Source organism: Corvus brachyrhynchos, unplaced genomic scaffold, assembly GCF_000691975.1.
Source record: "Corvus brachyrhynchos isolate BGI_N302 unplaced genomic scaffold, ASM69197v1 scaffold59, whole genome shotgun sequence".
Taxonomy (NCBI): domain Eukaryota; kingdom Metazoa; phylum Chordata; class Aves; order Passeriformes; family Corvidae; genus Corvus; species Corvus brachyrhynchos.
This window is the reverse complement of record NW_008246054.1, coordinates 2,418,108-2,430,175: the sequence shown is the minus strand read 5'-3', so window position 1 is coordinate 2,430,175 and position 12,068 is coordinate 2,418,108. Positions and strand designations below refer to the sequence as shown.

The 12,068-nt window shown below is 49.3% G+C and overlaps 1 protein-coding gene across 3 annotated transcripts in view; it reads left to right on the top strand.

Annotated features, from left to right (window-relative positions):
* Positions 1 to 10,195, top strand: part of NACC2 (NACC family member 2) — a 26,570-nt gene extending 16,375 nt beyond the window's left edge. For 2 of the 3 annotated variants that reach the window (XM_017745595.1, XM_017745594.1), the window contains exons 3-6: positions 421 to 588; positions 3,200 to 3,305; positions 3,584 to 3,681; positions 4,998 to 5,497. In XM_017745595.1, coding sequence (XP_017601084.1) covers positions 421 to 588; positions 3,200 to 3,305; positions 3,584 to 3,681; positions 4,998 to 5,497 — 872 coding nt within the window. Of the gene's footprint in view, positions 1 to 420; positions 589 to 3,199; positions 3,306 to 3,583; positions 3,682 to 4,997 lie in introns of all 3 variants that reach the window. The other variant, XM_008642161.2, reaches the window with a different exon arrangement.
* Positions 10,196 to 12,068: the final 1,873 nt, after the last annotated feature.

Genomic DNA, 12,068 nt, shown 5'->3' with positions numbered 1-12,068 from the left:
TGATGGGACTGCTGCAGGTGTTCATCAAACTGGGGCAATTTACTGCCAGTTTAGAACCCCCTGCTGAAGTTCCTGCCCTTGTCCTGGGGGTGTTTGGGGCAGCAGCTCCGTGTGCTGCGCTTGTGGAGCGATGCCAGCTGGGCAGAGATGTCCATTTTCACAAATGATTAACTTAGGAGAAGTTAAAGCATAATTAGATTCTAAGAGTCCATCTTGCAGAACCTGAGACTGCCGTGGTGGGGGAGACCAGGGGATTTTTCCAGGCTTTCAGGTGGTACCTGCCCTGCGGCCGGACGTGGCTGGACGTCTGGAGGGGGGAAATACTTCCAACTGCTGCATGAAAAAGTCCAAGTCTGACCTTCTGTCAGTGTTGTGCCTGAAAATCAGTTATTTTAATGGTTTTCCCTTTTAATTTTGAAGTTGCCCAAGAGAAGCCAGAGCAGATCCCGCTGGAGAACCGCTCCTGTGTCCTGATCCGACGGGATCTGGTCGCTCTCCCAGCCAGTCTCATCAGTCAGATCGGATACCGCTGCCACCCAAAACTCTACTCGGAGGGAGATCCTGGAGAAAAACTCGAGCTGGTTGCAGGTAAGTTTTTTTTAGAATCCCTTTGGATTGCTGCTGGTTTCCTCCTGGAATTGTGTTCTCCCATCTTGCTGGAGTCGTGCATCTTGTGTGACCTTGCTGTGTCTTTCTGGATTATTCGTCACCAATCATCTTTTGAAAAGTTCTGAGTTTCCTTTAATTTGCTGATAGAAAAATGTGTCATTAACAGGATTTATTCAATTGAATTAATTTAGCATTTTAATTGAATTCTGCAGCTTGTGTTCTTCCTGCTCGGTGTGGCTGCAGCGAGTGTGTTTTCATTTAGAATCACAGATCTAAAAACCCAGCAAGCCCCCCCCCCCCAAAAAAAATTACCACATTATAGGACTTACAAAGCAAAGGAGATAAAATTTGTGTCAGTGAACAAGCTCTGAAAAACCTGTAAAAGTTCCTTTAACACTTTACTAAGCAGTCAAGTACTGCAGCAGGAAGAGAAGGAATTGTGTTTTGTCGTTTCTTCTGTCTTTTTGGGGGGAATTTACAATACTGAGAGAATTTACTCCTTCTCTGTGAAGGATTTCTGGCCAGTGGGAAGTGGAAGATGGTGCTTTTTAGCTTCTGATCACAGTGTAGAGCTTGATGAAGAGTGAAATCAGGTGGCTGTGCCAGCCCAGGCACCCCCAGCACTGCACAGAAAGTGTTTAACTGGAGTGACCAGGTCAAATTCCAGTGGAAGTAATCATATTCTGGTTTTAGAAGTTCCCCCCAGCTTGGGTTTTTTCCCTTGGTTGTAGCTGCGTGGAGATGACTGGGCAGGACATCTCAGACCTGCCCCCAGGTGGGGAGGTTTAATTAATCCCTGCAAAGCCCTGGGTCCAAAAAGGACATGTGGCAGCACAGTCCATCCAAATCAGTTCTTCCCTTCCAGTCATTTCTCTCTCGGTGAGGAGCATGATTTCATTTTCAGTCTGTAGAAGGAATCAGGATTTCAGGGGATGCCCACAAAGGCTTCCAGCTGATGGAGGACAGGACTCTGATGGAAGGCAAAGCACAGCGTACAACCACAAGTATTTATTTTGTATCTGGAATATTAATTTTGTACCAATTTCCATTTAATGTGAGACTTCTTAAAGCCATCAAGTGGTGCAGGTTATTTTCACAGTGAGAGCTGCAAATTGGCTTGAGGCAACTCTGCTTGATTTACATTTTTCAATCTGGAAAAAGAGTAGATTAATATCACTAACTGATAGCAGCTGCCTGGTTATCTTTCATTTATTGAAGTGAAGTACCCCTCGGTGGTGGCTGCTGTTTGCTCTGATGCCTTATCTCTTAAAATACAAAATAAACCCCCCTAATTCCTGTCTCAAACCTGGGGAGACCTGGAGGGGAGCTTGATCCTGTGGGGAAAGTTTTCCTCAACTGTCCAAGTGGGAGTGTTTTCCTTTTGTCTCTGCTTTTTCATGCCACAATTGATTCAGCAAACTTGAGCAGCCCTCTCTGAAAGGGTCTTGAACAAGGCTTGTGGTCACCACAGCACATCTGAGGGAGGGACTGAGGCTGTTAGTCAAAAAAAAAAAACCAAAAAACCCTCATTCCATGGAAGAGAATGCAAGGAAAATTCCTGGTGAGACATGGCCCGGCTCAGAGATCCGGAGTGATGCTGGATCCTGGGGCAGGATGAGCTTCCTGGGCTGCCCCTGTTGCCAGGGAAGGTGCAGAGGGTCAGGCTCAGAGGCTGCCCTGAGCTCCAGCTCCATCCTGAGGTTCAGGTACCATCATCTTCCCTGGAAATTCAGGAGGAGATATTATTTCTCCAGTAGATGTTTTTGTATCTTGAGAACAGAGTGTGTTCTGGATCCAGATATGACCCATTATTTAATCTTAATTAAAAGCAAATACAGAAACCCTCTCATGTAACAGAATGCCTGAGAAATTGGATAACCTCTCCCTGGAAGCGATGCCAAGGCAGGAGCTGTTTGGTCTATGAGCAGAGTAAAAGGTTTGATATAAAAACTGCTGTAAAGCACTGCCAGACCCCTGGATGTGTGTCCAGCTGCTTTGCAGGGGCTCCTTTTTCTTCCAGAAAACATCCTTAAAGGCAGCATGTTCAAAGGCAGCAGTTCCTGTGCATGAGAAGGAAAATTCCCTGCTCACCAGAGGTATCTGGAGGTGATGGGCTGGGGTTTTGGAAGCAGTTAGATCTGTAACCAAGTGCCTCTTCTGTGCTAGATGAGCTTTTTCTTTCATATCCAGCTCTGTGTTCTACAGTCTTGCACCGGAAAAAAAAAAGAAAGGCCAAATGGATTGGGGTTTTCTCCCTTCAGAAAGAATAAATAATCTGAGCTGTACGTATAAAATCACAGTGCAAGCCTTGCACTGCATGCATTGGTGAGAAAACAAGAATCCTTTCATTTGATTCCCACAGACTTCCTTTCTGTACAGATAAAATTACGAGTTGGTATTGCCTGGGACTTGCCAAGGCCCCAAGGATTCGTTAGGATTTTCCAGAAATCCCACTCCCCTTGTTGCAGCAGGGGAAGAACAGGTTCCCACTGCATCAGGACCGGCCAGTGAGGAGGAGCTGTTGGTGGCTCAGGGGTGGCTCTGTGGGTGTGTCAGGGGTTAATTTTGGATTCTCCCTCCACCCTTGCAGGCTCAGGCGTTTACATCACGCGGGGGCAGCTGATGAATTGCCATTTATGTGCTGGTGTCAAACACAAGGTGCTGCTGAGACGTCTCCTGGCCACCTTCTTCGATCGGTACGTCCGGTCCCGCTGCTCCTCGTGCTCTCCGCAGGGATTCATTCCCTTCATTTCCTGGGGATTTAACGCTGTGTCACGAGTGCTTCATCCTCTGCACTCACTTCTGTGCATTTTCTTCATGATGCTTGAACACTTTATTCCATTTCCATGCACATTTCCCATTCCTTCCCTTAAAATCCTGGCGATCCCTCTGCCAGAACCTGAAGGGAGGAGGGCAGGGCAGTGGCTGTCCCCTGGGTCCCCTCTCCAAGGACCTTCCTCTGCCTTCCCCACAGGAACACCCTTGCCAACAGCTGTGGAACTGGAATCCGGTCCTCCACGAGTGATCCCAGCAGGAAGCCCTTGGACAGCAGGGTCCTGAATGCAGTCAAATGTAAGGAGAGGGATGTTCTGCTGCTGGGGTGGAACAGCAGGGCCCAGACCCATCTCTGTTGTGTGATAATGGTGGGATTAGGTTGTAGGAAAATCAATTTGTTTTTTAGTTTGCATCATTTTTTGATTGCCCACAGAAGCTGTGGGTGGGCTCTGCTCTCCATCAACCACTGCCCCTGCAGTCACTGTGGGTACCTGGGGTGTTTTGGGACAGGAGGTGCTGGAGAGGGAGGAGCTGAGGGTTGGAGGAAACCCTGAGGGATGCAGAAAGTCTGTTTGCCATGGGCTTCATATGCAGTGGAAATCACTGTGTTCTCTCACCCTGGCTGAATTCTGGGGAGAAAATCTTTTGTGTAAATATTACTGGGCTGGAAAACAAAACTAAGGAACTTTTAAAATTTAGTTTTAAGATTTGGAAGAGAAGTCTTTCCCCTCCCTAATTGTTAACTCCAGGAGCCTTCCAGCTGCCCTGGGAGATCTGTGGCATGTGGGGAAAAGGGATAAGAGGGCAGACATTCAGTAACATGGTTGAACATGGTGAAGTCAGCTCCCCATTAGCAGTTTCATCCTGGAGAGTCCCAAGTCTGGACCTTCCAGCCGTGGTCCTTCCTGAGGGGGGCTGGAAAGGCATGGCTGTCATGTGCCAGGATATAGGGGGTGGGTTCCTGCTGCCTGGATTTCTCCCTGTGCACAAGCTTTAGCTGACAGTTATTCACCGTGGCAGTTCCTTGGATGCTGCTCCATAACATCAGGTGCTTGGCTCCCGCAGAGGAGCAGGGCACGAGGGATTGCAGGGCTCCTGCAGCTCCCAGCTCCTGCTGGATCCCGGTGGATGTGCCAGCACAGGGGTGTTGGAGCAGCCAGGCTGCTGGGCCGTGCAGGGGTGGCACGAGGAGAGGAACAGGGAGAGGACAATCCCTCAGGTGTCCCCTCAGCTCTGACATTTCCCACGGCACTGTGGGTTTAGGAGCCATCAGTGGAGCTGCTGCTGAGGAGTTTGTGGGACCTTTTCTGTGTCCACCTCTGGTTTGGCCATTGCCACATGCTGTGGTTGTGGGTGCCAGCACTGGGGCTCCCCATGGAGTGAGGGGCCCTTCTCCAGCCCCCTTCCTCTGCCACCTGGGATGTTCATGCCTTCTGCTTTTATCCCTTCCTGGCTTGTGTCTGCAGCTGAGGAGCCTTGTCTGTGTGTGTCTCCTCGGAGAGCTCAGGCCCGTGGGTGAAGCTCCGCTCCCACCTGGGAGGCTGGGATCACTCTGTGCCACCTTTGTGCCGCTCCCTCTGAAGCCTCAGCTCTGTGTCTCCCTGTCTTTGCAGTGTATTGTCAGAATTTTGCCCCGAGCTTTAAGGAGAGCGAGATGAACGTGATCGCGGCCGACATGTGCACCAACGCGCGGCGCGTCCGCAAGCGCTGGCTGCCCAAGATCAAATCCATGCTGCCCGAGGGGATGGAGATGTACCGCACCGTCATGGGCTCCTCCACAAACACTGTCCCCCTGGAGCCCGAGTTCCAGCCCAACACTGCTCAGGTCTTCGAGCAGCGGATCTATGCAGAGAGGAGGAGCGACTCGGGGACTATAGTAGCCTTGAGAACTAACACAGTGAATGTAGAGCTGAGCAATGGATCCAACCAGTCCTTCGAGCAGAGTGAGGATGCCGAAGGTGCCGGCTCCGTGATCCAGGAGGCAGCTGCCACAGATGCCATGGCATCGGAAACCCAAAGCACTCCGCAACCTTTTGAACAAGGTTCGGGCTCCTCCAGCCGGCCCGAAACCCCCGTGAGAAGACAAGATGGTACTTATGGAGGGACTTTATAAAGAGAGCAAACGTTTCATGACCTATAAGGGATCTGTAATACTAAAGCTGCTTGCATGCATTACTAATACAAAACAAAAAATGTGATCAAGCCACTTACCTACTGAACTGCTACTGTTGCCTGAAAAAAATGTGATTTTTATTCTGCTTGTATTTAAAATTTATGAAGGAAATAATCGCATTCGTTATACTGTAAACGACTAGGTCTGTGGCGACCTACTTAAAAAAATATTGGGCTCCTTTTTTGATATTCCTGAGGTTAGTCTATAAGATTGTAGCTTTTTCTTTTTTTTTTTTTCTTCCTTTCCTCTTTTTTTTGTTGTTTTTTTTTGGTTTGTTTGTTTGTTTTAAGAAGGGGAGGAGAAAAGCTAGCCACCCCCCACCCACCACCACCCCGTCATCACCCCATCCATCACTCAGCTCAGAAGTAAAGCCATCGTTAACCTTGTCCTCTAAGGAGAGTTTTGTCACTGAACAGGAAAGCGAGGTGTGTTCGGGTGCAGGTGCTGTGACTGGCCGTGTTTGTCTCGGGAAGGGCTCGAGCCAAGTGGGATGGGCTGGGGGAAATCGTGACAGTGATCGTGACCAGATCCCTCTGGTGTCAGGGGGAGCCCTGGCCGTGGGTGCCCGGCGCTGGCGGGGACTCGGTGCTGTTGTCCCGGGGAGTTTCCTCTGGCTCCCGGGAGCAGGGATGGGTCTGCTGGAGTTGAGGCTGGCACGTGTCGGGAGGACTGCGTGGGATGCAGGTGGAGAGCCTGGCCGCTGTCGTGGCTGTGGTCTGGTTTTTGCCCAATACGGCTGGGTTTGGGTTTGGTTTCTCTCTCCCTTCCTCTCTCCCTCCCAGCGACTCCTTTTCCTTTGCTTCTCCGTGTTTGCACCTTCACGTCCCCGCTCCTGGGCGGCCGGGCTCTGTCACCCCTCTGCACCCCAGGGCATGCAGGTCCTGGGGCACCTCCTGGGAGGGGAGGACCCTCCCCTCAGTGCCTGTGAGGGGATTTAGGGAGGAATCTCAGCATGGAGAGTTGTTCTTGCTCCAAAGGACACGGAGCTGGGAGCTTTTGGTGTTGGCTCCCGGCAGCATCTGCACCAGAGGCAGAGCTCAGTGCATGCAGAGCTCACCCTCTGCCCCCTCCCTCCTCCCCAGGCCAACCAGGCTCTCGCTTTTTAATAATGTGGAGTGCATTGGACGCAAAAATTAAAAGAACAAATGAGCTTTGTGCCCTTCTGTGAAGAGGTTTTGGGCAGGAGGAAGGGCTTTGCCTCTGCTCACCCTCCTGCAGCCCCTTCTGGGGAAAACCCAATGTGGAGTTATTTATCTTTATTTCTGTTGTTGCAGGCTGATGTCCCCAGGCTGTGGTGGCTTTGGTGACCTCGGGATGGGACTTGTAGGTGTCCCTGGAGCCTGATGGGCAGCAGGTACCTGCTCTGTCCCTCGCCTTTACAAACCCCAAAGTGACGGGAATCTGTCCCGCAGACCCGGCTCCAGCGGGACTCTGCGGCTTCCCCCGGAGTGCTGGGGCCAGGCTGGGGGTCCCCCGGGGGTGGCACTGCTGAAGTGCCCCCAAGGGATGGGGACAGCGACGTGAAAGCCACGTTTGGCTTTTTCCTTTTTTTTCTTTCCTTTTTTAATGATGATTATTTTTACTGTGACTTAACGACCTGCTTTAATGACACTTGCAATGTGCAGCTTGTTCTTTAACATGTTTGGAACTAGGAACAAGGTGCACAAAGAGTCACTTTTTGGCTGCTGTGGCTGTGCTCCTCTTTTCTTTCCTGCTTTGGTTCCCTAATCCAGACAGCGCTTTGCTCAGGGTTTTCTTCCTTCTTTGTATTTCCATTGGGAAAGGGGGAGCGGGGAGAGGATAACCCAACTTTTGGCCATTTGTTTGTTTTCTTTGATACTTGAAGCAGTTTTTTGCATCGTAAATAACGAGGCTGCCCAGCCTGTGCCACTGCTCCTGACACAACAAATCAGCGATGGGGGGTCCTGCCCCACGTCGGGGTTTGGCACAGCTTTTTGGGGGGGACTGTGATGCCCCAGACCAGGTGTTGGGGGCTGGTGCAGGTGCAGAGGTGTGGGATGCTTCGGAGAAGTGGGAATGAGCACGGCTCTATTTGCACTTTACCCACATCACTGAACAAACCCGGGGACCACAGGCTGAGCTCGGGGGGGGCTTTGTCCCCAGCCATCCCCAGGGACACGGAGCAATCCGGTTCTTTGGCCCTGGGGTGTCCCCATGCCCCCGGGAGCAGCTGCTGGAAGGCAGCTCAGCCAGCTCAGTGGGGCTCAGGTTTGGCTGAGGACCCTCCTGATCCCCGAAACTTTGGGTTTGCCAAAAGTTTGAGGCAAGCTGGGAGCGGCTCCGGGTGTCGGAGATCAAAAGTCGTCCCTTGTGTGTGTGTCTGTGTGCATATATATATATAAATATAGAGAGAAAAGATATTGCAGAGGATTCCTCCTGCTCCTTTTTGGCACTTGCTGGGGGTGGGGAGCAGGCTGAGCCCCCCAGCTGGGGCTGCACTTGGCTGTGGGATTAATTCTGGACCAAACCTGTTCCCAGACAGCCGGCGGGGCCACCGGGGGGGCAGCAGCAAAGTACTTGAATGGCTTAGGACAGAGAGTCTGGAGAGAGTCAAGTTGCACAGTGAAAATATATATTTTTATACCTAGCACAACTTCCTGTATATTTTGGGGGTTTTTTCTTTCTTTTTTTTTTTTCTTTCCTTTTTTTTTTTTTTTTTCCTGATTTGGGTTTGTTTTATTGATTATTATTATTATTATTATTATTAGGAAGGCAAACTTCTAAAATGTGAAGGGCGTTGGGTTTTTCCTTATCTGGTAGATGAGGGCAAGCATTTTGCACTAATGTTTCCTGTGTGTGGAGGATTAATGATATGTTTGAAAATGTTATATGGTAATGATTGTATTCTTCCGAGAAAAAAAAACCAACAAAAAAAGCAAAAAAAAAAAAAAAAAAAAAAAAAAAAAATACCCCTTAAAACTGAATGTAAGGTGAGAACAGAGCAGTCCATCGATTGTATGCGGCTTTCCTGAGTGCCTTAGAATTTTTTGATCATTTTTTTTCCAAGGAAAACAGATTAAGAAGATCAGATCATAACCGACTCCTTCCTCCTCTTTGTTTACGACACTATTTTAAATTCTAGAATTTGGGGCTGCTTTATAATGTGAATAGGAAACTGCATTCATCTAGGTCTGACAGTGTAAAATCAGAGCATCAGTATTTATGGTATGTCTGCACCTTTATTCTTATGCTTGACTATTAGCAATATTACCTGTATATTCTATATCTAAAGTTATACCAAGCACCTTTAACGAGCGCAGAGTGTAAAAGCACCCGAGTTCCCCGCAGCTGCCATAGTGTAGGACCAGCTCCTCTCCTCCTCGTTAGCGCTAATTAAACACCGCTTTGCCGAGGGGCTGCATGACCCTCTGCCCCCCCGGGCTGGCAGTGACCCCCGGTGTCCCACGGGCCGGTGACATTCCCGACCTTTCCCGGTGATGAGGGCAGAGGGATGTCCCCAGCAGGAGCTGGCAGCAGCTCCTTGGGGCCACCTCCATGGTGGAATCCTTGGAACTGTGATTTCCCTCTCGAAATTCCCCGGAGGACACGGGGCCAGCAGTGAGGCCACAGGGCTCCGGGGCTCCGAGGGGTCCGAGCCCAGCCAGCGCCCCAAAACTGGAACTGCCCCCAGGCTTTGGGGAGCAGAGAGCCCTCCGTGGTGTCACCAGGGGCTGCCCCCAGCCCTTGTCCCCCGGGGTTGTGCTCAGATCCCTCGTTTCTCTGGAAGTGGCTCGCTGCGAGTGGAGAAGGATCCGTGGGAGGCCGGGATGAGCCCCAGAGTGTCCCCAGCTGTCCCCCCAGCCCCCATGGCCAGCCCGCAGCCATCCCGGGATCCACCTGCTGTTCCAAGTGTTCCTGCTCTCCAAACCATGCTGGGAGCGAGCGAGGGGGCGAGTGGGACACACTCACATTGGAAACCCCTGCAGTCCTCCTTGAGTTTCTTCCACTGTTAAAAAAGCGTTTTGCACACACACAAAAAAAACAAAAAACAACAAAAAAAAATCGTGATTTTTATGTCAAGGTTAAAAAGAAAAAAAAAAAAAAGCCAAAACTTGCAATACTATTTTTAGCAGACAAGAATAAAGAAAAAAAATAATTAATAAATAATAATTAAAAAAAAACAACTGAGTATAAATGTATAAATATTTTTGACTTGAACATTTGGATGGCACTTGATTCAAATAGAACATTAATCCTTTGGACAGAATGTTTGGGGAAAAAAAAGGACTTAAAGTACAAGGTTGTTTTTAAAGCGTCTTCATAGGGTATTAAGTAGTACTGTAATTCATGACTGTTAAAAATACTTTCTGTGCTGTAAGGAAATCTCACAGTACCACTGAATTATGTTCCTCAACTGTCTCAGCCACGAACGATGCTAGCTTCTTTTTTTTTTTTTTAATTTTATTTTTATTTTATTTTATTTTTTATCGTGCATTATTCACTAGTATTTATGTGCTCTTACTCTGTATAGTTCAGACTGTTATTTTGTAGCCATGGCTGACACGATATATCAGTAACTAAAAAAAAAAAAGAGAGAAAAGATGAAGACCCCCGAGCTGGAACTGTGCTCATAGCTGTTTTCATATGACGAAAAAAATCCATTTAAAAAAAAAAAAAGAAAAAACCAAACAAAAAAAAAACCAACCCAATGTGATCATTAATTGTAAAACGCTTTGTAAAATTCACATTTACAAAATAATAAAGTAAATTACAATTAAAAGGTTTCCTTTGCTCTGTTTTCTGTCTTTCTGGGTGGTGGGTAGTGTTAAGCAGGGGGTTGTTAATAGGTGCTCAGTCTCCACTTCAAGGTATGAAAGAGCCCCCAGATTTGGCTAGTTGAAGGGTTTTGCACAAATTTGGGGGGTTTTGAGTTCCCTGTACTGCCCTGGGCTCTCCCCCCACCTCACCTGATGTGGTTTGAGCATCTTTTGGCTTTTTTCCCTGGACACATCACACCCTCCCTCCATCCACCCTTACTGCTTATAAAAGCTAATGTTTATTGTTATCATTATTTTAAATTGAATTTGCAGCCTCCCCAAATCAACGCTCAGGGCTTTGCCAGAGAGTGGGGCTGAGACTGGAGGATGCGCCAGCAGCCAAAATCCATCGCTTTCCCACTCTGCTGGGAGCTTCCCACCTCTTCATCATGGAAAAACCTCACCCAGGCTCCGAAAACGGGCAGGAGGGCTCCTGCCACCCACCCATGGACACGTGTGATGAGTTTGCCGGGTCTCAGAGGGCGTCTCGAGGCCCTGGTGCAGAGTCAGGAGGCTCAGGGAGATGCAGCATCGGTGGCTGCGTCGCCATCCCTGCTCCGGGGTGAGGGACCGACGCCAACAGGGAAGATGCTCCGGAGCACCGGGAGGTCCAAGCGGTGCCCCAGGGCTCCTGGCTCTGCCCAGGATGGGGCTGTCGTGGGCGTTGACATTGTCTTTAGGATGGGGATGGGGGGAAAGGTTCCAAAGCCAGAGAGGCTGAGCTGGAGCGGGGTCCCAGGGAGGGCTGGGGGTGTCGGAGCAGGGTGGGCTGTGACGAGGGTGGTAATTCTCCTCTCTGTAATTTTTGCCTTTTTTTTTTCCCCAACCCAATTGGCCATAAAATTGCTGAGAAGCTGCATTTCCTCAGCTTAGCAAAATAGAAGTGCCCAAAACCACTTGCATTTGGGGTTTCATTTAATCTCATCTCACTGAAAAGGAAAAACACAGAAACTTGGATGCTCGCGTACGGCGCATTCCGCCGCGTTATATAAACCATTTCAAACTGATTTATTCTAAATGAGTTGTTATAATCAGAATTTTCCTTATGAGCAGCTTTCTTGCAAACGTCAGTATTTCAGGGGGGAAGAAAGAAAAAACAAAACCCCAACCCCATCGTACGCCCGCTCCAATATTTCAAACTGATTACTTCTAAACACCAGCGCTAAAATTAGGTCTTTGGTGTGCGGTATTGTCAGAGTGGGTGTATTATGATCTGCAGAGAGTATAAAAAGATAAATGAGTTATTTAACCAAGTAAACGACGTTGCTGTAGAAATGTGCTGAGGGAAAATGTGCAGGGGGGGTTGGCTCACGCCGTCCGGGGCCCGGGATTGCGGCAGCGACGCGAGGGGAACCGCTGGAGCAGGCATAGAGGGGGATGGAAAGGGGTTTTTCTTTGCATTAATGTTATTATTTTCATTGCTATTGTTATAAAACAGGCGGTTTCCCTCCTGCCTGGGGTGGAGTCGTGGTTTTGGCTGTGTCAAATGAGAAGGAGGTGGCTGAGAGAGGCGATGGGGCGCCCATGGGTGCGCTCTTCCCCAGTCGTTGAAAATGACTGGCTATGGATGTATTCTTAGGACTTACCCTGTGTTGATTTCCTTGGGATCTGCTCCAGAGGGAGAGAGGTTGGAGCACCGCACCTGCTCAAACTCTCTGAATCTGGCTCTTCATTTCCACCCACGCAGTTGGGTGTTACAGGAGCAGGTTGTCCCCAGTGTGGGCCCCCGGGGA